Here is a 22,911-nt window from a genome sequence, read left to right on the forward strand (position 1 = left end):
ATGAAGAGAAAAAAGTAAATACATAATAAACTTTCAGAGTTAGCTGAATTTGTACACAATTTTCTGTGACACAGTCTGTAACTTTGGCGCTCTAAACAAAAAGAAGTTTACCTATTTTAGGGATAAAAACACAACTGTAGATTAACCTGGTGGAGTCATTAAGGTCCAACCTGCGACTCCACAGCCGACATACATGAAGAATGCTGTTGTTGCACGCTGAACAGAACAGATCCTCTGAGATGATCCCAGAGCTTAATTACTACAGCCCTGACCATTTCATTTTTTTAAATATCAACGAGCTTTAGGTTGATTAGTGGTTTATGGTCTTGCGACATCAGACAGCCTCACCCAGGTGAGCAAGCCGGGGCTAAAGGGTAAATCTACTTAGAGCAATTTACAGATTAGCACTTGGTCTAAACATACCTGTATTATCACTATTGCACCATATGTATGAGTGTATATATATATATATATATATATATATATATATATATATATATATATATATATATATATATATATATATATATAGTTATGGCAATTTTTATATTCATCATAATATCATCAAATGTGTGTTCATCTGTACAATTTGTCATGTTTTAATACATGATGACTCCATTACTCTTTGCACTTTTGAACAGCTGAATCATGTTAGATTAAACAGTACAGATCGTATTGTACTCAGTGCAACACAGAGTCTCTGTCCACACACACACACACACACACACACACACACACACACACACACACACACACACACGCGCACACACACACACACACACACACACACACACACACACACACACACACACACACACACACACACACACACACACACAGAGAGAGAGAGAGAGAGAGAGCCCCACACACACACAGAGAGAGAGAGGGAGACACACCCACACACACACACACACACAGAGAGAGAGGGAGGCTAGAGGGCACAAAAGCAGGCGGACACGAGAGAGTAAAACAGAGACACATCCAAAATGATCAGATAAGTGATTTTCCAATGATATTTATCATATGGTTTTAAGAATCCAAATGCATTCTTATGTAAAAAAAAAAAAAAGGGAAGGGAGAGGGCCAACGTCCCTCTGATTTTTGATTTATATTTTATCATGGGAAAATAATATACCTCAAAACCCTCCAACCATTTTCTTCTTGTTCCACCAGCACTTAGCGTGCAAGACCATAAAACACCTTCACTGGGTTTAGACACTTTTAAGAGAAAAATTAAGTGTTCTCAACATTGGGTTGGTGGCCCAATCTGGGTCGCCTGAGATTTAAAAAGGGTCCTCTTGAAATTCTTGATAATTGATTGATATAAGAGATAGTTTAAAGTTAAGTAACTTCCAAGCATTTAAGGAAGCTCTCCAAACTGTGCTATGGCTCGTCACTCCTACGAATGGGATAAATACAGAGAGCAAAAGACAATATGATTGTTTGACTCAACTTAACTTTAATTCTGTTTAACCTTAAAGGGCCAATAATCTTGCTTAACTCTGGTTCAGACACAGAATAGGAGACACTTTTGCCACCAATTTACCTTCAAAATTAAGTAAATTACATCTCAAATAATAATTATGAGGGAAAAATAATGAAATGAATGAACTGACAAATTCAGCTCTATAAAATAATTAGGCTATGTAATTCGGTGTGGAGTGTTAACATTATTTAGAATAAATAAAGGATAGAATAAGATTTCTCCTTCACCAATAAGAGATAGCAAAGAAAAATGAAGCAAACAATTTAAATAAATAAATAACATTATTTATTTATTTGGTTAAACTTATTTAGCTTTCTCACATCTCCATGTCTCCCAATTGTATGTATTCATCTTGAGAAGACATGTAGTCACACTCCACACTTCTCCGTCCGACTTGCATGTCCTTGTAAACAGTGGTTCTCAAATTGTTGCTTCTCACCAGGTATCAGCGTACCACTGGTAGTAGACGTACCACAGTTTGAGAATCACTGCAACTCCAGCTATGCTTCTCCTTGCTCCAGGAAAGGAGAATCGAATTAATACTTCCTGTTTTTCTTTCAGCCTCATATTTTCCCACTCACGTGTGAATGGGCTACAGATAACATTGAGCTAGCCATGGCTAAAAGCTCACTAACCCACACCTAACCATTGTGTGATTGTGCAGCAGCACCTTTTAGGATCTGAAAAGCTCTCCGATCCTGACGTCTGACCTGTCTCTGCCTTCCTGGAAGCTATAACTGAGCACCAGAGCCATACTAACTATTCATTTAGTTAGTTAACTAACCCTAACACCCCTACTCTTTAAATTTTATTTTATTTTATTTTATTTTATTTTATTTTATTTTATTTTATTTTATTTTATTTTATTTTATTTTATTTTATTTTGTTTTGTTTTGTTTTGTTTTGTTTTGTTTTGTTTTGTTTTGTTTTATTTTATTTTATTTTGTTTTGTTTTGTTTTGTTTTTTTTCCCCCCACCTCTTTTCTTCTGTTCAGGTACCAACCGATCCCAAGAGAGGTTGCCAGGTGTGTGTATCCTCAGACAACAACCGATCATCTACAACGCCGACCGGAAATGAACGACCGAAGGTGGACCGACACTTTCCAAATTCAGCTGATGACCCACACGGCAGTGAAGGTCACGGAGCGGGCGACATGGATCCAAGCAGATGATTGCCGACACCAGCTGATGCTGAGACGGAGGCTGACCGAACAACGAAGGGGGAACCGACAAGGCCACTGAGTGAGGCGGCGTAATAACAACTACACCGTCTAAGCTGGCTTCTCAGGTGCGGTGCACAAAGAAGCATTCCTTCGCCTTGTGGGATCACAGGAGCTGATTTTCTTTTTCACGAGACACACACTCTGTTGAAAAAAACGCTCCAGAACCAGAGCCTAGACCAAGCCCTGAGGACCCCACCGACGTGGGATTTTGTTCTTCCTTTGCTTTGTTTACACCAAAGGCTTATAGCTAGGTGGAGGGTGGACAACCTCACACCTAGCTGCAGGAATACCGTCATAAACCCTTCTGTTGCGATTGAGGAAAACACTCAAGGTTCTTCACTCATGATGCCGCCAATCAAGTGCGGTGATTCTAACCATGCTCCACTATTCTTCTAGCTATTGGTGACCCCAGTCACCACTGAACTCAGTCAATGAAGACGAGTGATGTCCTTGATGTAAATGATGATTTTTGCTTATCTAGATGGTAATAGAGGATGATTTTTGATGATTCATGCCATTGATAATAATGATGAAGTTTTTGAAGGTTTATTTCCACATTTTTCTTGATATGTCTGTGCCTCACAAAAGAAGAATATATCCAATGTATGACAATAACGATGCTAATGGTTAACCCTGACAGACAGCAAAGGTGGAATGTAATAATTTTGTTTCTTGATTTGGTCGTTGATGGCGACCAAAAGTGGGGAATGTTATGGCAATTTTTATATTCATCATAATATCGTCAAATGTGTGTTCATGTGTACAATTTGTCATGTTTTAATACATGATGACTCCATTACTCTTTGCACTTTTGAACAGCTGAATCATGTTAGATTAAACAGTACAGATCGTATTGTACTCAGTGCAACACAGAGTCTCTGCTGAAGGCCATACACACGAACACACACACTATCAAGGATAGATAAGAGTGGCGCCCAATCTTCCTCATAATATACACGTCTTCATCATCCTCAAATGTTTCCACTGTTGGGCATCTGACTCTCTCCTTCTCCTCACCTCAGGGTGGAACTTTTTCTGTTATCTGTATAAAAGCATAAGCTGTGAAACTGTTAGTTAGAGTGGGTCTTGCCTTTTTGCTCTGCCACGAGCCTTTTGCCTTTCATTCTTTCAGGATGGAAGCTTCTTTTTTACTCCTTTTTTATTTAATTTTATAATAAATCTTTTTTATAAAATCATCAATGCCTCGCCTGGACTCCATCATTCAACCAGAGCAATAAATCATGTCTCCAAATGAGGTCAACCGCAAATTTGCCGTGACTATATATATATATATATATATATATATATATATATATATATATATACACATACAGTGGGTACAGAAAGTATTCAGACCCCTTTAATTTTTTCACTCTTTGTTTCATTGCAGCCATTTGCTAAAATCAAAAAAGTTCATTTTATTTCTCATTAATGTACACTCAGCGTCCCATCTTGACAGAAAAAACCAGAAATGTAGAATTTTTTGCAAATTTATTAAAAAAGAAAAACTGAAATACCACATGGTCATAAGCAGGGCTTTAGATTAACTTTTTAGATCACCAGCCAGCATGGCCAGTAGATTTAAAAAAAAAAAAAATTCCAGTGTAAATAAACTACATTATGAGCCACACAATAGATCAAAGCGTTCATGTTTCTTCAAATAGTTTTTATTTTAGATGATTGCAGAAATACATTAAAATGGTAAAAATATAAACATTTAATTTAAAACAATGCCTAAAAGGTGCAATATGGAACTTTGGGTGTGTCGGAGAAGTGAACCGTTTATAAAGTGTATTCTCATAATATAATATACAAACTTAACTCAGATGAAAATAAGATCCCAGGAACACTGAAGTTAGAAAGAATACTCAATACTAAGAATGACATGTACTGTAGAGAAAAAATGTTTTATGAGCATGCATGCTTAATGTAAACAAATCCCACTCCCCACAATCTGTATAGTGCACATTTTAAAAGTGAACAAATGGTGGAATACCAGCCACTCACCACCAACATCCATTTAGTATTAAAACGTATCAATGTCTTCTTCTTTTCAGATCCTTTTTCATCTACATTTTCCCCTGTGTCAGGAGCAGCCTTCCTTTTTTGCAGTTTAGGTTTTTCAACACCCAATAAATATTTCCACACGTTTTTTTTTCCCAGGTAATTTTACGATTGAATTTCAGCTCCCTGTTTGTTTTGCACCATTCTGTTTGTCTTCTCCAATAATCACCATCACGCTACCGTAAGCACGTAGCCAACTTTTGAATGACACGTCATGACATAGTGTTCATGAGAAACACATTACTTTTAAAGTCTAAACACAAACAAAAACCCTCAAATTTCTTGGCAGAAAACAGCCCAATCTGGCAACAATAACTTTCCGCAGCCTGCCAATTCAATCAGACGCAGCAGTGGTGTTTCGTTCTTCACCAGCTAAAATGGCTAGTTAGTAGTAACACTAGTAACACTACAATGTTACTCACCAAAGTTAATTTTTACCCGCAATTGGTAGGTGTTAATTTAAAACCTGGTCACAAGTGCTGCAATTCATTTTGCTAGCATGCATAGTCAGGCTGTGGTACCATAGGGTTTTATTGTATTCGCTGCCACCACCTTTTATAACCCGGTCTGGTCGGGTGTCAGAGGCCAGAAATACACCACAGGACAGAGGAACTCCACATAAGGTTACTGTTGGCCCAGGTGGCCCCACCCTTGCCCCATTCATCACACAGGACCCTTATTAATAAACTACACTGTAAACAGACACAGCACTACTTCACAGCGCACTAAAACCAGGAACACATGCACACCCTTCAGGACCACTGCAGCCAGGGTCAAACCTACCGCACACTAGAGGGCGGCAGAGGACCACTTTTGCCTTGAGATGGTAGTAGCGGCTAGACTGGGTGAATGAGGTATCAGTCAGTGACGCACCGTCAGGGTAGGCAAGCTAGGCAGTGCCTACCCAAGGGTGAATTTATATTTTGATTATTTGCTTTAATTATAATATAATTATAAATTATTTATTTTTCCATTTCCAATAGCCTACAGTACCTATAAGTTTGAAAGTGTCTGCATTTTGTGCTCCCAAAAGCCCATTGCTGCTCTGCCTCTGTTCCCATAGCTTGTTTTTATGTGTTTGCATATGAAATTGTCATTGGTGGTCTCAATTTGCAACGTGCCTACCCAAACCCTAGTGGTCACGGCACGTCACTGGTATCAGTTGATTAAAAATAAGCTACAAACATATACAAATGCAAAACAGTGAATCAAGTAAGTAAGTAAGTAAGTTTATTTATAAAGCGCTTTTTGCAGATAAAATCACAAAGTGCTGTACAGAGTTGTGGTAAAAGTACAAGTGCAACACAATAGAATAACAAAACAAGAGTGCATAAACATCATAAGAACAGCAACATTAAAGGATAAATAAAAATTAAAATCCAGTTAACTAAAAGCTTTTCTGTAACGTGTAGTCTTCAGCAGTTTTTTAAAAGTGTCCACACAGTTGAGCTCCCTGAGAGACTGGTGCAGGTTATTCCAGAGTCTGGGAGCTACAGCCTGGAACGCCAGGTCTCCTCTGGTTTTAAATTTAGTTTTTGGGGTCTTTAGGAGACCCTGACCTGAAGATCGAAGGTATCGCCCTGATGAGTAGGGGCACAACAAGTCCGAGATATATTTAGGGGCCTGACCATGTAATGCTCGGAACGTGAGAACTAATATTTTATATTCTATGCAAAACTTAACTGGAAGCCAGTGCAGAGTAGCAAGAATGGGGGTGATGTGGGATGTTCTAGAAGCACCAGTTAAAAGTCTGGCAGCAGCGTTCTGAACGATCTGGAGTCTGTTCAGGGTCGACTTATTAAAACAAGTAAAAACAGAATTACAATTGCAAAACAGTGAATCAAGGTGTATTGGAATTTTTTAAATGGATAAAACTTTTCTAGTCTTCTGTTGACAAGACCCCTCCATGGGGTCCGAGTTCATAGAGTCTGCAGGGAAGGCAACGTCACTGCAGCAACCACAGGCCGGAAGGCAGGAGTGCACGTCAGGTCCACAGCACTGCTCCACAAGTGGTAAGGCAGTCACAGTTTTCTCTGTCACTCAGCATTGGGCTGGCCTGGCAGGGGTACCGTCTAACCCCCCGCTTTCTATCTACAAGAGGCATCCAGCCTCCCCTCTTTTCTCAGGAGCAGCTCCCTTATCTAACTGACTTCACTGTCGGCAATACTAAAAGCTGCGAACAGCATTAGCACGAGGAAGACCGCAGCCTTCAGCCATGCTCGTCAGCGAAGCTTGTTGCTTCACGGCATGTCCGGCTCTCTCCGATGCGCTTCAGCGCCCCTTTTTAACACAGTACCCTCTGCCATTCATTGTAGATCCTCTCAGGTTCTGTCAGGTTGGATGGTAAACATTGGTGGACAGCCATTTTCAGGTCTCTCCAGAGATGCTCATTTGGGTTGAGGTCAGGGCTCTGGCTGGGCCAGTCAAGAATGGTCACAGAGTTGTTCCGAAGCCACTCCTTTGTTATTTTAGCTGTGTGCTTAGGGTCATTGTCTTGTTGGAAGGTGAACCTTCGGCCCAGTCTGAGGTCCTGAGCACTCTGGAAGAGGTTTTTTTCCAGGATATCTCTGTACTTGGTCGCATTCATCTTTCCTTCAATTGCAACCAGTCGTCCTGTCCCTGCAGCTGAAAAACACCACCCATGGCATGATGCTGCCACCACCATGTTTCGCTGTTGGGATTGTATTTCTCCACACATACCGCTTAGAATTAACCCCAAAAAGTTCAATCTTGGTCTCATCAGACCAGAGAATCTTATTTCTCATAGTCTGGGAGTCCTTCATGTGTTTTTTGGCAAACTCTATGCAAGCTTTCATATGTCTTGCACTAAGGTGAGGCTTCCGTCGGGCTGCAGTGATAGTTGACTTTGTGGAACTTTCTCCCATCTCCCTACTGCATCTCTGGAGTTCAGCCACAGTGATCTTTGGGTTCTTCTTTACTTCTCTCACAATTGCTCAGTTTGGCTGGACAGCCAGGTCTAGGGAGAGTTCTGGTCGTCCCAAACTTCTTCCATTTAAGGATTATGGAGGCCACTGTGCTCTTAGGAACCTGGAGTGCTGCAGAAATTATTTTGTAATCTTGGCCAGATCGGAGCGCGCCACAATTCTGTCTCTGAGCTCCTTGGGCAGTTCCTTCGACCTCATGATTCTCATTTGCTCTGACATGCACTGTGAGCTGTAAGGTCTTATATAGACAGGTGTGTGCCTTTCCTAATCAAGTCCAATCAGTTTAATTAAACACATCTGGACTCCAATAAAGGAGCAGAACCATCTCAAGGAGGATCAGAAGAAACGGAGTTAAATATGAGTGTCACAGTAAAGGGTCTGAATACTCATTTCAGTTTTTCTTTTTTAATAAATTTGCAAAAAATTCTACATTTGTTTTTTTTTCTGTCACGATGGGGTGCTGAGTGTACATTGAGAACTAAAATGAACTTTTTTGATTTAAGCAAATGACTGCAATGAAATGGAGTGAAAAATTTAAAGGGGTCTGAATACTTTCCGTACCCACTGTACACATGTTTTTCACTCATTTTAAACAAAATGAAACCACTGTTACAAGTCCTGTTCATTATTATTTTCACATAATATCCTGTATTTTTCATGGCCTCACTGATACTTTTGTACAATTGATTTGTTACAGCAAAATTTGCGGTTGACCTCATTTGGAGACATGATTTATTGCTCTGGTTGAATGATGGAGTCCAGGTGAAGCATTGATGATTTTATAAAAAAAGTTTATTCTAAGACTAAGTAAAAAAAAAGGTTCAAGATGGAACAAGTGCAGTGACCGTCCGAATTGGACGTCCGAAGGCAGAGCCGCTCTCTAACAGTTTCAGCTTAAGGTTTTATACAGATAAGAAAAGGTCCCAACCCTGAGAGACAAAAGGGAGGGAGTCAGATGCTCCCACAGTGAAAATGTTGGAGGATGATGAAGACGTGTATAAAAGTGAGGAAGATCGGGCGCCACTCTTATCTGTCTTTGATAGTGTGCGTTCGTGTATATCTGCATGTGAGCAGAGACTCTGGCCTTGGCTGAACAATACGATCTGTACTGTTTAATCATGATTCAGCTGTTCAAAAGTGTAGAGTAATGGAGTCATCATGTATTAAAACATGACAAATTGTACACATGAACATACATTTGACGATATGAATATAAAAATCTGCCATAACAGATTTAAATAATTTTGCCTGAGTTATGTGCTTTCCAAAAGCTGATAAATTCATTGACAGCTTTGTTTTTTTAAATAATTCCCTTAATTTGTGTTAATTTTAATTTTAGGAGACAAAAAAAAAGCATTTTGTCACAGTCTGTTAAATCAGAAACTAAATTATAATGAAAAATGTATCTAAAAAAAGAGTGACTGAAGCTTCAATGTATAGTTTTGTTGAGTAACAAATTAAGAAAACAATGCAACATTAACACAGCCTTAAAGGTGTTTTATTTATTTATTTACAGAATAGAATGAAAGCTTCTAAGGAACATTATTCGTTGAGTAGTCTAGTAGTTGACGGTCTTAGCCGGCTTAGTCTCATCCAGCTCTGTCTCGAGGTAACGGAACCGGCGGTGACGACGCAGGACCTCAATGGCCTTTTGTTCTACAGACGAGGGGGTGATGCCCAGATCCTCCAGACCAGGAAGTCCAGGGTACTTCATGTCTGTGGTGTGAAACTGGAAAACAAAAGCAGAAGGTTAGCTGTTAAACATCCAAATTATTGCAGTATAAACACTATTACATATAAAATGATAAAAACAGAGTTTGTCTTACCCTGTCCACCTTATCTGATGTTGTCCAGGGCTCAAAGGGGTTCATCGCAAAAAACTTAGCAACCAGGCTGAAAAGAGAAGAAGAACGCAAGCTACATGTGAGCAGACACCACTGAAAAACTGAAATAAACACAACTACAGTGACAATCAGCTGAGTCTCTGACTAGGAGCTCCTTGAAGGAATCTTGTGGTAAGTAGGTAGTGACTATGATCTTTTTGCAAAAAAAAAAAAAAAAAGGAGCAAGAAACCAAACACCACATGTTTTATCTGTGTAAAGACACCTTACTGGTAGAGTGGGCGGGGCAGAGGGTAGGGCACGAAGGGTCTGTGTGCCACTGCGTAAATGTACTCCACCAGATCATGAAGGAGATACCGGTTGGGACTGGGTGGAAAAGATGGAAGAAAAAAATTATAGGAGAAGTTAGTTATGTGACATGAAAAACACAAAAATACAACAACACAAGACCACAAGCTGATCAACCATATCATGTGGAATGATAACAGTATAATAGTTTTTAGACTTAGTAATACACAAATCAGCTACACTTTTCCATTTCCCTACATATAAAAAAAAGTACCTGCACTTAGGGCTGCCCAATTAATCGAAATTCGATTTTTATTTCTTTTACATGTTTTATTTGCTAAATAAAACAAACCCACTATTTTGGACATCTACAAAAAGTAAAGCTTGGCACACACACATATTAATACTACCTTTGAGTTGTTTCTTCCACGCATATGCAAGCTCCTCCCCTCCGCCCCTTTCAAAACTAAAGCTAGCCTGCAGCCCAACACAAGGAAAGTTGTTGCTAGTGGTCTTAAAACATGGCAGGAAAAATGCAGCAAAAACACTTGGTAAACAAGTGGCAAGTCAAATTCTCTTCTAATCGATTTGATGATGACCTAGAGCAAAGACACATCACGTGCAAGAAGTGTTTTGTTTTGTGCAAAAGTGAACATACTTGACTTTAGTGTTTGAAGAATTTTATTGATGTTTAAAAAATATGTTTTATTTATTTTTGGAAAAAAAATAAATAACTTTTTGGTTGACAAATAGTGATATCAACTATGACTAAAATAAACGTGATTATTATTTCTTCTATAATCGAGCAACCCTAAATGCACTCCACTTTCAGAGAATTGTCCAAAAAAAATGTGTTTGGACTATTCTTCAAGTCTCATAAAAACACCACAAAATTTACAATGACATATTTTAAAACAGTAATAAATCTATTTTCATGCTGAAAGCTCAGCAAGGCCGTTTTAGCACCCACCACAATAGAGTGAGACACTGTAAACTAAGTTGCTAGCGTGGATGACAGCTCTGGTGTCTGAATGGATGAATGTGGTGCTACTGAAGTTATTGATAAGATCTGAAATCCAGGCTTTAGCGGTAAAAAAACCCCATTTTTTTTTATTAATTTTGTTTTATTTAGTTATATTTATCACAAAAAAAACCTTGTTTTGTAACCTACATTTTTCCAAGTTATTTCCTTTATGTTTTAAATGTCACTCATCCCTTCACCTTACTTAGCCACAGAATCACATACCCAACAAGTGCAAAAGTCTTTCCGTTAGCGTCTGGGTCTTTGACAGCACTGATGATGGCTTTGGCCACGTCAACCACCTGGAAACAAACAGTTAATTTGGTTTAAAATTCACTTCCTCAGCCATCACAAAGGAATCCTCCCCCAAAGCCTTCATGGAGCGCACAGACCAAATCTCTTTATTTCTCAGACATTGGCAGAAGTACTGTGGCATTTGAAGGTTCTCTCCATATTTGAATAGGTTTTCTGTGGTGTCTCCATTGCCCCCAACCATCAGAAACATATATTCTAGAGAGGTGGTCAAGCTTGATTAAAAAACACCAGCTCATTCGAAGCAGAACCATTTCCTCTGTAATTATAAGAAAAGTCTTTCCCACTTAACCCGAGGTGTGTTCATGAAAAATAAAGATGATTTGTACAGTCAGAGTTTTACAACCTAAACAAATTTTTCAGGATATCCCTTTGAGGTATCATTTAAAATTAAATACAAATAAAAACAAGTTAAAGTAGTAACTCTTGGGATACCCAATGCACACACAAGTTTAATCATATCTCGGGATAACATTTCCATTTTCTAAATTGAGTTTACAGAAAAACAAACTAGCCAGACACTAAATGACTGCTGAGAAAGTACCTGTGTATATGAATTAGCTAATGAATAAAACATAAAATAAATCAGTTATTCCTGCCCGTTATCCCTTCAGCTGGAAGACTGTTCAATTTGGGCAAATTGTCCAACTACTTTTTCTCTCACAGTTCTTGTGATTTAATTTGCGATAATTTCAGAATTTAAAGAAACACTTCAAATATATAATTAAGTCAAAAATTAGTGGATTTTTTAAAAAAATTCAAACTTCTTATCAAAATATAAATGTGAGGAGCTTACTGGGATTGTGACAATGAACTTGCATAATTTTGCACAAAATATTAGAATGAAATGCATCTCTATCAATAAGAAGCTCTAGAAAATCACTTGTAAAATGTGAACAAACCCCAACGCTGCAGAGTTCATGAGGCCACATTCACAGGCAAGTGGACTCATTATTATAACTTTAATTTACTCTGGACTGGAATTAAAACTGCTTCCTACTCTACAAACGTCTTTTTTTCCTTCTAAATCACAAACCAAAACACTGAAATGAAAACGTACGTGAATGGGTTGCTTTACGGTCTTCTTTCCCAGGCCAATGAGAGGAATGGCCTTCCCGAACCAGCGCATGTCTATAATATGAAATTCAGAGATGAAAAATTTTTATCAAATATTAACACATAACATTCACACACAAACATTGTCCGTACTTGCAAAGTGGTTAAAGAATCGGTCCTCCCTGCCAAACATTTCAGAGGGTTTCATGATGATAGCTTCAGGGAATTCATCTCTCACTGCAATCTCTCCTACAGCCTGCAGCGCACCGTAGCACACAAACGGTTCATCTCACTGCCAAACCAAACACTTCCGACAGGCGGACTCTGCTGTGACAAACCTTGTTTCTCAGGTACTTGGAGGGGCTGCGTATGTCAGCGTTGAGGTGAGACATGTGGACCAGCTTTGTGACGCCAGCTTCTCTCGCTGCTTTGGCGATTTGCTGAGGGATGCTCACAAAGACGTCCTCGAAACGATAATTGCTTCAAAAAAAGAGGAAAGCTATAAATGCACTGTAGGTTTGTTTCAAAGGTATCTAACAACTAAGGGTGTAAGAAAAAAAATCGATTTGGCGATATATCACCGCACGATTATCGTATCGATCCAAAAGATGTCCAAATCATTTTTTTTAACTCACGTTTTTTTTTTTTTAAACGTAAAAAAATAATAACTTAAATGTGATAACTTATGCATAGCACATAATCGCCTGGTCACTAGGTGTCAGTGGGCACTTTTATAGATGTATTTACTTTAAAAAAATAATAATTTAGAATTAGAATCTGTTGTAGAACCAAAAGTTTAACTTTTTAGAAAAATGTAATTTGACAGTTTGATAAACATACCACTGGTATTGGTACTTAAATTACAATTAGTTACCATTTATTTGTTCTCGCAAGTTTAAAAAGAATTAAATCAATTGTATTTCCGACCAATTTGTAATTATTGATATCGCGATGTATATTGTATTGTGTAGTATCGGGATATATTGTATTGTGCCATGCAAATCGCAAATTGTATCATATGGTGAGATTCATGCAATGTACACCCCTAATAACACGTGGAAGCGTTTCTCCAGCCTTTATAGAGAGTACCTGGTCTCCCACTCTCTGCCCACCAGGTTGATGACGACGTTCGAGTGCTCCAAAGCCCGCTTAATGGAATCCTTGTTCCTTGCGTCCCATTCCTCAAACACACAGACAAAAAACACCCAAACAAACATGATGGCATTTCATTCCTACAAACTGTGTTTACTGCAGTGCCAAACGTCTGCATGCATCTCACCATGAAAATGATTTGCCCCAGATCACCCATGGGCCTGAAGTACATGATGTCGTACTGATCGCAGCGGTGAGGAATTATGACCTGTGAGCCCATCCGACCTGCACACCATTAATAAACAGCAATTCATTAAAAAAAAAAAAACAAACAAAAAAAACCTTGTCTTTTTTTTGGCAGATTAAGAAACAAAAAAACTAACTCATTGTCCCACTGGGACACAATTAAATAAAAACACACTCAATAAGTTAATGGGCTTCTTTGGTCTTGACTTTCACTGCATTACATCTATAGTTGTTCATCTGTTTAAAAACTAGATTTAAATTAGCCAGTCCATCCATCCCTCCCATTCACTGTGGTGATTAATAAAAGGATACATTATTATTATTATTATTATTAGAAACATTCTGAATATGGATTTTAAATTTTGACTTGTGTCACTTCTGCTTAACTTTGCTAACTGACAATCTTTCGAGCCTGTTCCGTGGCTCATCTTATAAACGTCACGCGAGAAAATAATTCAAGGTCACAATCATGTAAAAAAATCAATGCCTCTGTCTACGGAACTCTACATCCCAGAATACAACGCGCAAAACTGCCGATAAATGACTTTAAGAGTGTTTACAATGGAGACCAAAACAAAACTGTCGAGAGGCAATTTGAACCTTTTACTTTTTTTTTTTTTATTTAGCAAATGAGCTTTGACTTATTATGGTGAAGCCTACACAATGTCTTGAGCAGCTTTAATAAGGACATTAAAATGTTAAATGTTACATTTTAAGCCAAAAGTCGAGCTCACTGAGCCTTGCTGAGAAAAATAAAAACTCATGACACACATCTGATTACCAGAATAATCCACTATTATAGCTGATTAGAAATATCGATTTAATCGATTTCATTGACATTTATAAAAATCGATGCAAAGGTGCTGAAATTTATATTTACTTTATTTAAATTTTTACTTAAACCCTAGTATTCTCACGATAGCAGCACAATGTAGAGTGCTTTCAGTGCTAGAATGGCGGACGCAGACGGTGCTCCACTGGGTAAGCCGCCCCAGCTGAAGTCAGGAGTTGGGAGTTATTTTGACTTTTAAAAAAGAAAACACACACACGAGCTTGATAAAAGTACAGCTATTGGGAAGTGAGGTACTGTAGAAATATCATAAATCTAAAAAAACACTTAATGAGGTACCACTCAGAAGCACTATAGTCCGCCTGCGACACGGCGCCCAGGGTCACCCAAAGGAAACTGACAAAATCACTACAACTACCTCCTGAGTCTCTGCCTTAAAATCAGTCTTTTGAATAAAATGTTATTTCTGGTCTGTGAGTATTTATTAGTGCAGGACCTATATCAAGCATGACTTAATAAAATAAATAAAATATATTCTAACTGCATTCATCACGACCCTTCACCAATTCAACAAATGTTTTTTTAGCTTTAAAGTAAGGCTGGAATAAAGATTAAAAAAGAAGAAAAAAAAAAACCAACTTAAGCTTTACTTCACTAATATTGACCCTCAGAGAGTTATACATTTCACACAATCCCCCAATGCTGTAAAAAATTCCTGGTGAGAACCCTGCATTATGTCCAAACTGTCAAATGTTATTACCTCAGTGTTCCCGAAACATTGTTCCCTTAGATGTTTGTTTACATAAATTGAAGTAATAGTTATTACTTTAATAACTAGCTATAACCAGTACTGTTTGTGTAACACTGGATAAATCTCTCTTTTTTATTGTTTATGGACCAAACAGAAACTGCATTGTAGTGATTTGTCTACATAAATATTGATATTTCTAATAATATACAATGTAGAGGATTCATACTAACAGCTTTTTCTCTGTCAATATGATATCCAAGTCAAATTTGAAAAATAAATCAATACTGAGTGGAATTGAATAGTGATTAATCGATTTGAAATCCTAATAATGGAAATCGAAGTGATTCAGGAAACTGGGCGTGAGACCCAGCTCTATCCACTATTGAGCCATGTTTGAACTCACCCAGCCTGTTGACCACATATCGACCCAGGAATCCAGTGGCACCGAACACCGTGGCAGCAATACCACTAGACGAGGAGCGTCCACCTTTCCCTTTGGAGATGACAGCATTGTGTTGCTTCCTGTGCTGGACAGTGGTGACAGAAGCAGCTGATAACACAGCTGGGGATGAAGTGCCTGGAGCGAGAGTGAAGGTGCAAACAGATCGATGTATGCTGTAGTAATACAACAAAAACATGTTTGTAATAAAGAAAGCTGCATACACATGAGAATTCTCATTTACACATGCAATTTAGAGACTAGAAACTAGGGCTGGGCAAAAAAAACAAAAACAAAAAAACAATTCAATCGATTTATCAAATTTGTAGCTAAAAACGATTTTTAATTTGCAAATTCGAGTTTAAAATAAATAAATAAATAAAATAAAATTTAATTTTCAGACTTTTTCGCATTCCGTCGTTGTGGGTTACCGTAGCGCGATGTGAGCCAGCCCCCTCTTTGTTTACATGTGTTTACCCTTTGCGTAGGCTATATATGTGCCACAGGTTTTTGTTTAATTTTATATTCTCACTATGCTGAGATGCTATGGGAAGAGTTTATTATTTTTTTAATTGTGATGTTATATAATATATAGTTATCTGATTTCTTTATGTGTGGCATTTTTTTATCAGCAAATTTAACCCAGAATTTCTTTCTTCTTTCTGGTAAGACTGAGTAAAAAATATCGAGATTTATTACATATATCGCCATTTTGATTTTTGGTCCGTATCCCCCAGCCCTACTGGTCACACATTGTTCTACTTGTGCGATGGCATTTCATCATCTTTACACTGCAAACACTGTTGCTTTAGTCCCATTAGCAGAAAGTGCACAACCAAGCTGACTGAACAAAGGGCCATTGGTCAGACCTGCTAACAGATGGAGTCGTTCTGTAGGATTTCACAATTTACTAAACATCAACAAAAAAATACACGCTTGTTGTTTTCAGTGGCTAAGATTTAGAAAATCTTTCTGGAGGAAAAACCTAAAAACAGTGCTCGTTTGCTTATCCTACAGATAAATGTTAATCACAACAGGGCCAATGGTTAACACAGTGGTAACCGTAAACAATACAGTTTTCCACTAAACGATTGATTGCAACGTAGAAACATTTGCTGAGTTTAGCATTTGTCACAAACAGTTTAAAAATGACGTTATATAATAAGATCACATATATTGGAAAGGCCTCAGGAGGATTCACAACATAAACGTGACATATTTTGCCGATATGCAGTTAGCAGTAATGCTAACCGTTCAACCTATGTGATACTACAGAAAAAAGAAAGCTAACGATACATAATCTAACGTCTTGAAATCCATTTATTGATTTAAAAACTACAGATAAACATATTAAAGGCTAAAGGTGAGGTAGAGCTAACCAAAGCATTCGCTAGCGGGAAATTAGCCTGTTAGCAAGGTCACTGTAGTGTGGTCTTACTAGCAGTCTGTGTAAACACCCTGTAAGCACACAAATAACACATATGACCATGTCATGCATTTATTTGTTAGTGGTCTGGCTGTTGTCAGTTTATTCTTACCTGTAAACTTCAGAAGGACACTCGCAGGACGGCCAAGCACAGCTGTGGTCGCCATCTTTGCCACTACGGCATGGCGTTTGGGTCAAAATACTGTGTAGGTCATTAGACGCAAAACACTTCGACATAAACAGACACGAAAATGTTTCGAAATACAACTTTGTTAAGTTTACATGTGGTAAAGCATTACATTTAATAAAGTTTTTTTTTTTTTTTTAGTGTCAATTTCTGTTTTATAGAAATTATATTTGAAAATGTACAAATGAAAATAAGTAAGAGGATTAGGACCTCATGTGATTTTTTTCAGAATTTTGAGAATGAAGTCAGAATTCTGAGAATAAATAAATGAGTATATGCTGAGATAGTAAAAAATATAACTGAGAAAATGCTTTTTAAAAATGTTATTTTAATTTTTAAAGAAATGTAGATACCATAGAAGCACGTTCCTGCCACTAAAAACAACAACAATTAAATTAGTAAATTCATAATTATGAGATAGAATGTCATACATACGAGATAGAATGTCATATTTAGGATAAAGTCATACTTATGAGATAGAAATTCATAATTATGAGAGGGGGAATGTCATAATTAGAAAATAGAAAGACATAATTATGAAAAAGAAAGTCGTAATTAAGATATGAAGTCATATTTAGGAAAAAGTCATAATTATGAGATAGAAATTCATAATTAAAAGAATGAAAGTCATAATTATAAGATAGAAGGACATAATTCCGGGAAAGAAAGTCATAAATATGAGAAAAATTCATAATTATGAAAAGGAAAGTAATAATTATAAAAAGAAAGTCATAATTATGAGATAGTAAAATCATAATTATGAGATAGAGTCATAATAATGAGAAGGAAAGTCATAATTATAAGATTGAACATCATAATTATCAGAAAGAAAGTCATAAATATGAGAAAATTATTTTTTATGTCAAGTTGCAAAGAAACAGAAAAATGTGCAGAAGCCCGTTTCCATCACACAAAAAATCACCACAGAAAGTCATAATTATGAGTTACAAAGTCTTAATTATGAGAAAAACTGTCATGTGATAGAAAGTCATAATTATGAGGAAGAAAGTCATAATTATGGGAAAGAAAGTCATAATTATGGGAAAGAAAGTCATAATTATGAAAATAAGTCATAATTATGGGAAAGAAAGTCATACAAATGAGATAGAATGGCATATTAATGAGAAAGTCATATTTGACATAGAATAAAGTCATAATTATGAGATAGAATGTAATAGTCATGAAAAGGAAAGTCATAATTATGGGAAAGAAAGTCATACATATAAGATGGAATGTCATATTTAGGATAAAATCATAATTATGAGATAACAATTCATAATTATGAGATGGAATGTCATATTTAGGATAAAATCATAATTATGAGATAACATTTCATAATTATAAGGAAAGTCATAATTATAAGATAGAAAGACATAATTATGGGAAAGAAAGTCATAAACATGAGAAAGTCGTAATTATGAGATAGAAAGACAGTCATAATTCTGAGTTATTAATATAATATTTATGAGATAGAAAGTCATAATAAAGAGAAGGAAAGTCATAATTACAAGATAGAACTTCATAGTTATGAGAAAGTCATAAATATGAGAATTTTTTTTTATGTAAAGTTGCAAAGAACAGAAAATGTGCGGAAGCCCGTTTCCGTCACACATAAAATCACCTCAGAAAGTCCTTATTATTAGTCAGTAAAGTCATAATTATGAGATAGAAAGTCTTAATTATGAAAAAACTGTCATGATTATGTGATAGAAAGTCATAATTATGAGGAAAAAAGTCATAATTATGGGAAAGAAAGTCATAAAAATGAGAAAGTTGTAATTCTGAGAAAGTCATAATTATGAGAAAGAAAGTCATAATTATAAGACAGAAAGTAATAATAATGAGATACAAAGTCATAATAATGAGAAGGTTAGTCATAATTATAAGATAGTTAGTCATAATTATGAAAAAGAAAGCCATAATTATGAGATATAAAGTCATCATTATTTGAAAACTAATTTTTTTGTAAAGTTGCAAAGAAGCATACAAAAATGTGTGGCTCATTTCCGTGACAAAAAAATAAATAAATTATTAGTAAGTAAAGTCATAATTATGAGATAGAAAGTCATAATTATGAGATAGAAATAACTAGGACTTTTTGTCTCATATTTATAACTTTCTCTCTCATATTTATGACTTTCTGTCTCATATTTATGACTTTCTATCTCATAATTATGACTTTGAGTGGTGATTATTTTTTTAGTGGCAGAAACGGGTATGGCAATTTTGTCCATAACTTTAATACAAACTAAGTTTGTTTTGCTCTGCAATGTTGGTGTATAAAAAGGAAGATGACCATTTATAAAAAGTTTAATTTATTTACAAAATGTCTAAGGACAAGTTGTTGCATCTCATTGAAAATCCAATATTCTCTTTCATTCAGAGAAAGAAAAGAAAACAGAGTTCTCATCAGAATAAACCCATAATGTTTCATCCAAGGAATTGTCTCGCATTGTCCGGAAAAAAGGCTCTCGATGAGCGGCCCCCCCCATGGGGTGTGTTCTTTGCTTCCAGAGTTCCTTCCGTGTTCCCTCCTCCCGTGTATTTATAATCACATATTTTTATAGACCAAAGAGAAAGAGGATGAAGAGGATGAAGAACAAAGAGGGGAGGGGTGGTCCTGTGTGTGTGTGGAGGAGCCTTCTATCTTAACTGAGCTGGCTGTGTGTGTAACCTTGGAGCCTGGCTCCGAGTGCTTATCATATCTGCGGGTACAAGGCAACCTCTATGCAGCAGCATCCTGAGAACACAGAAAAACTCACTCCATGTAGAATATGATAATAAATGATCCAGCATGAGTATTGTATATTAAGCATTGATATGTACGAAAATATATGATATATTAATTTTACCCCAGTACTCCACTCTGTGGTCATGATCATGACCATATCAAGAAGCAAAATTAACCTTAGCAAGTAGTATAACAGTAAACAATAGCATCGTTATTGTCACACTATGGATATGTGCTTTTTTTGTGAGACACAGACATCTCTAAAATATAGAGCAAGAAAATTGTGAAAATAAGCAAAAAAAAAAAAAAAAAATACCTAAAAAAAACTTAATATTTATCATGAATCATCAAACACATCATGAACATCTTGAATGAAGATTCTTGTCTCTTCCTTGATCTCAAACAGAAAAGGTTGAGCCCTCTAGGCTTAATCTTTTTTTTTTAACAGACCATTGTGCCTCTGGTAAAAAGATCAGCTTCTGTGATACCCCGAGGTCTTTTGCTTTGTGAAAGAAAAGAAGCGCTCTTTTATGCACAGCTTCTGATCCAAAAGAAACGCTCCTTCACGCACAGCTCCTGAGAAGCCAGCTCATGACGGCGTAGCTCCTTACTGCACTGCCTCACTCAGCGACCTTGTCAGCTTCCCCTTTACTGCTCCTTTTGTCTTTGTAACAGCATTAGCTGGTGTTGGCAACTATTTTGCAGTGTGATTTGTGGATCCACGTCACCCACTCTGCAATCTTCACTGCCGTGTGGATTGTCAGCCAAACTTGGAAGGGACCAATCCACCATTGGTCGGTCCACCTCTTTCGTCTCGCGTTTTGGACGATCACAAAGTCACCAGGCTGAATGTCGTGCAGATGCGTAGTTGTTGTCAGAGGAAGGGCAGCCTCCAAACACCTTTCACCCTCTCTTGTTGGTTGGTATCTGCGCAAAAGAAAAGAAAAAAAAAACAAAACAAACAAAACAAAACTCCAAAAGGGGGGGGTGTTAGGGTGAGTTATGGTTAGTTAATTAACTAATTGAATTGTTCGTATGATTTGGCATGAGCTCAGTTACAGCTTCTGGAAGGCAGAGACAGGTCAGAGGTCGGGATCGGAGAGCTATTCTGATCCTAAAAAGTGCTGCTGCCGCCAAACAGCTAATGCACAATGGGTGCGTTAGTGAGCCTTGAGCCATCAGCTCGCTCAAAACCTTTCTTTAGCCCATTCACATGCTTGGATAAGTGGATGGGTGGGGAAATTTGGAAGAGGATTTGGAGGTAAATCACCGCAAATGACCAGAGGCTAATAGAAAAGAAAAGCATGAATACGATTCTCCACCTGGAGTTTGGAGAAGAATAGCTGGAGTTGCAGTCATTCTCAAACTGTGGTACGCATTTGATTACATATTGTAATGAGGATGCTTGCAGGGCATGCAAGTCGGAAGTGTGGAGCGTGACTTTTACTACGTCTCCCAAGATGAAATACATACAGTGAAGGAAACATGGGGATGTGGAAAAGGCCTAACAAATTTACCCAACCAAGTAAATAATGTTGTCATTTACTTGTGTGTTTTTTTTTCAATTTTCCCTTTCTTAAAGGCACACTGTGTAACTTTTGGCCACTTGGGGCACTACACCAGTAACTTTCACGCAAGCACCCCTAGTGGCCACAAACACCACAGCACTCGCAAAAATCAACAGAGTCAGTCGGGCCAGCCTCCTTTTGTATTTTGATTGTGTATGTTGACAGATATTGACCTGTAACATCGGGATAAGGATTGGCTCCAAAGGCTGGGGTGCAAAACGGGAATGGGTTTGAGGCGCAGCTACAGTCTATCGGATGGTGTATGGGCTGGAGGAGCAGCCGCCATGGCCATCCTCCTTTCCCCACCGCTTAATAAAGTTGAAATCGATTGAAGAGGTTGGAAAAAATTAAATTGGTTGAAATTAGTTGAAATCGGTTAAAATCGGTTGAAGAACTTGAAATCAATGTAGATCAGTTGAAATCAGTTGAAGAAGTTGAAAAAAGTTAAAAGAAGTTAAAATCAGGTAAAAAAGTTGAAATTGGTTGAAAAAAATTGAAATCCGTTGAAGTTAAAAAATGAAATTGGTTGAAATCGATTGAAATCGGTTGAAATTGGCTGAAATTTGTTGAAATCGATTGAAAAACTTGAAATCGATTGAAAAACTTGAAATCGATTGAAAAACTTGAAATCAACTGAAATCAGTAGAAATCAGTTGAAGAAGTTGAAAAAAGTTGAAATCGGTTAAAAAAGTTGAAATTGGTTAAAATCGGTTGAAATGATTTGAAATCGGTTGAAATCAAATTAAATCAGTTGAAATTGGTTAACGTTCAAAAAAGTAGGAATTGGTTGAAAAAAGTTGAAATTGGTTTAAATTGGTTGAAAAAGTTAAAAAAAGTTGAAAAATGGTCTAAATCGATTGAAGTTGAAACAAGCTGAAATTGGTTAAAAAAGTTGAAATTGGTTGAAATCTATTGAAGAACTTGAAATCGGGTGAAATCAAATGAAATTAGTTTAAATCAGATGAAAAAGTTAGAAAAAGTTGAAAAAAGTTGAAATAGGTAGGAATTGGTTGAAAAAGTTGAATAAAGTTGAATGTGGTTGAAATCAAAAAAGTTGAAAAAATGTGAAATTGGTTGAAGTTGATAAAAGTTGAAAATTGTTGCATTCGAATAAAATAATTTAGAATCAGTTATAAGAGTTGACATTGGTTGAAATTAGTTGAATTTGGTTGAAATCAGTTGAATTTGGTTGAAATCAGTTGAATTTGGTTGAAATCAGTTGAATTTGGTTGAAATCAGTTGAAGAAGTTGAAAAAAGTTGAAAATGGTTGAAATTGATTGAAGAAGCTGAAATAGGTTAAAAAAGTTGAAAATGGCTGAAAAAGTTGAAAATGACTGAAAAAGTTGAAATTAATTGAAATCTATTAAAGACGTTGAAAAAGTTGAAATCAGTTAAAATTGGTTGAAAAGTTGAAAATGGTTTAAATTGATTGAAGTTGAAATT

The 22,911-nt window shown here is 36.8% G+C and overlaps 2 protein-coding genes across 2 annotated transcripts in view; both read right to left on the reverse strand.

Moving 5' to 3' along the window:
- Nucleotides 1-9,194: 9,194 nt before the first annotated feature.
- ndufa9a (NADH:ubiquinone oxidoreductase subunit A9a) lies at nucleotides 9,195-17,193 on the reverse strand. The gene is made up of 11 exons (XM_028451549.1): nucleotides 17,094-17,193; nucleotides 15,520-15,693; nucleotides 13,517-13,614; nucleotides 13,327-13,418; nucleotides 12,576-12,717; nucleotides 12,391-12,493; nucleotides 12,242-12,312; nucleotides 11,095-11,171; nucleotides 9,831-9,926; nucleotides 9,545-9,611; nucleotides 9,195-9,447 (listed from the first exon to the last, which is right to left on the reverse strand). The coding sequence occupies exons 1-11, from the start codon at nucleotides 17,146-17,148 to the stop codon at nucleotides 9,277-9,279; spliced, it is 1,146 nt and encodes a 381-aa protein (XP_028307350.1). The 5' UTR covers nucleotides 17,149-17,193; the 3' UTR covers nucleotides 9,195-9,276.
- Nucleotides 17,194-20,576: 3,383 nt separating this feature from the next.
- The window catches only part of dyrk4 (dual-specificity tyrosine-(Y)-phosphorylation regulated kinase 4), a 17,609-nt gene continuing 15,274 nt past the window's right edge, over nucleotides 20,577-22,911 (reverse strand). Inside the window, exons 14-15 of the mRNA XM_028448308.1 lie at nucleotides 21,533-21,542; nucleotides 20,577-20,826 (exon numbers count right to left, since the gene is read on the reverse strand). Of these exons, the coding sequence (XP_028304109.1) occupies nucleotides 20,577-20,826; nucleotides 21,533-21,542 (260 nt within the window). The remainder of the gene's footprint in view (nucleotides 20,827-21,532; nucleotides 21,543-22,911) is intronic.

Source organism: Gouania willdenowi, chromosome 6 (assembly GCF_900634775.1).
Source record: "Gouania willdenowi chromosome 6, fGouWil2.1, whole genome shotgun sequence".
Taxonomy (NCBI): domain Eukaryota; kingdom Metazoa; phylum Chordata; class Actinopteri; order Blenniiformes; family Gobiesocidae; genus Gouania; species Gouania willdenowi.

What these genes read in the sequence shown, in the direction of transcription:
- ndufa9a (XM_028451549.1), bottom strand. Translation starts at nt 17,148, where the DNA reads ATGGCGACCACAGCTGTGCTTGGCCGTCCTGCGAGTGTCCTTCTGAAG. An exon ending in GGCAGAGAGTGGGAGACCAG is followed by an intron (nt 12,718 to 13,326) that starts GTACTCTCTATA and finishes CTTTTTTTGAAG; the next exon opens with CAATTATCGTTTCGAGGACG. An exon ending in CCAAGTACCTGAGAAACAAG is followed by an intron (nt 12,494 to 12,575) that starts GTTTGTCACAGC and finishes GGTGCGCTGCAG; the next exon opens with GCTGTAGGAGAGATTGCAGT.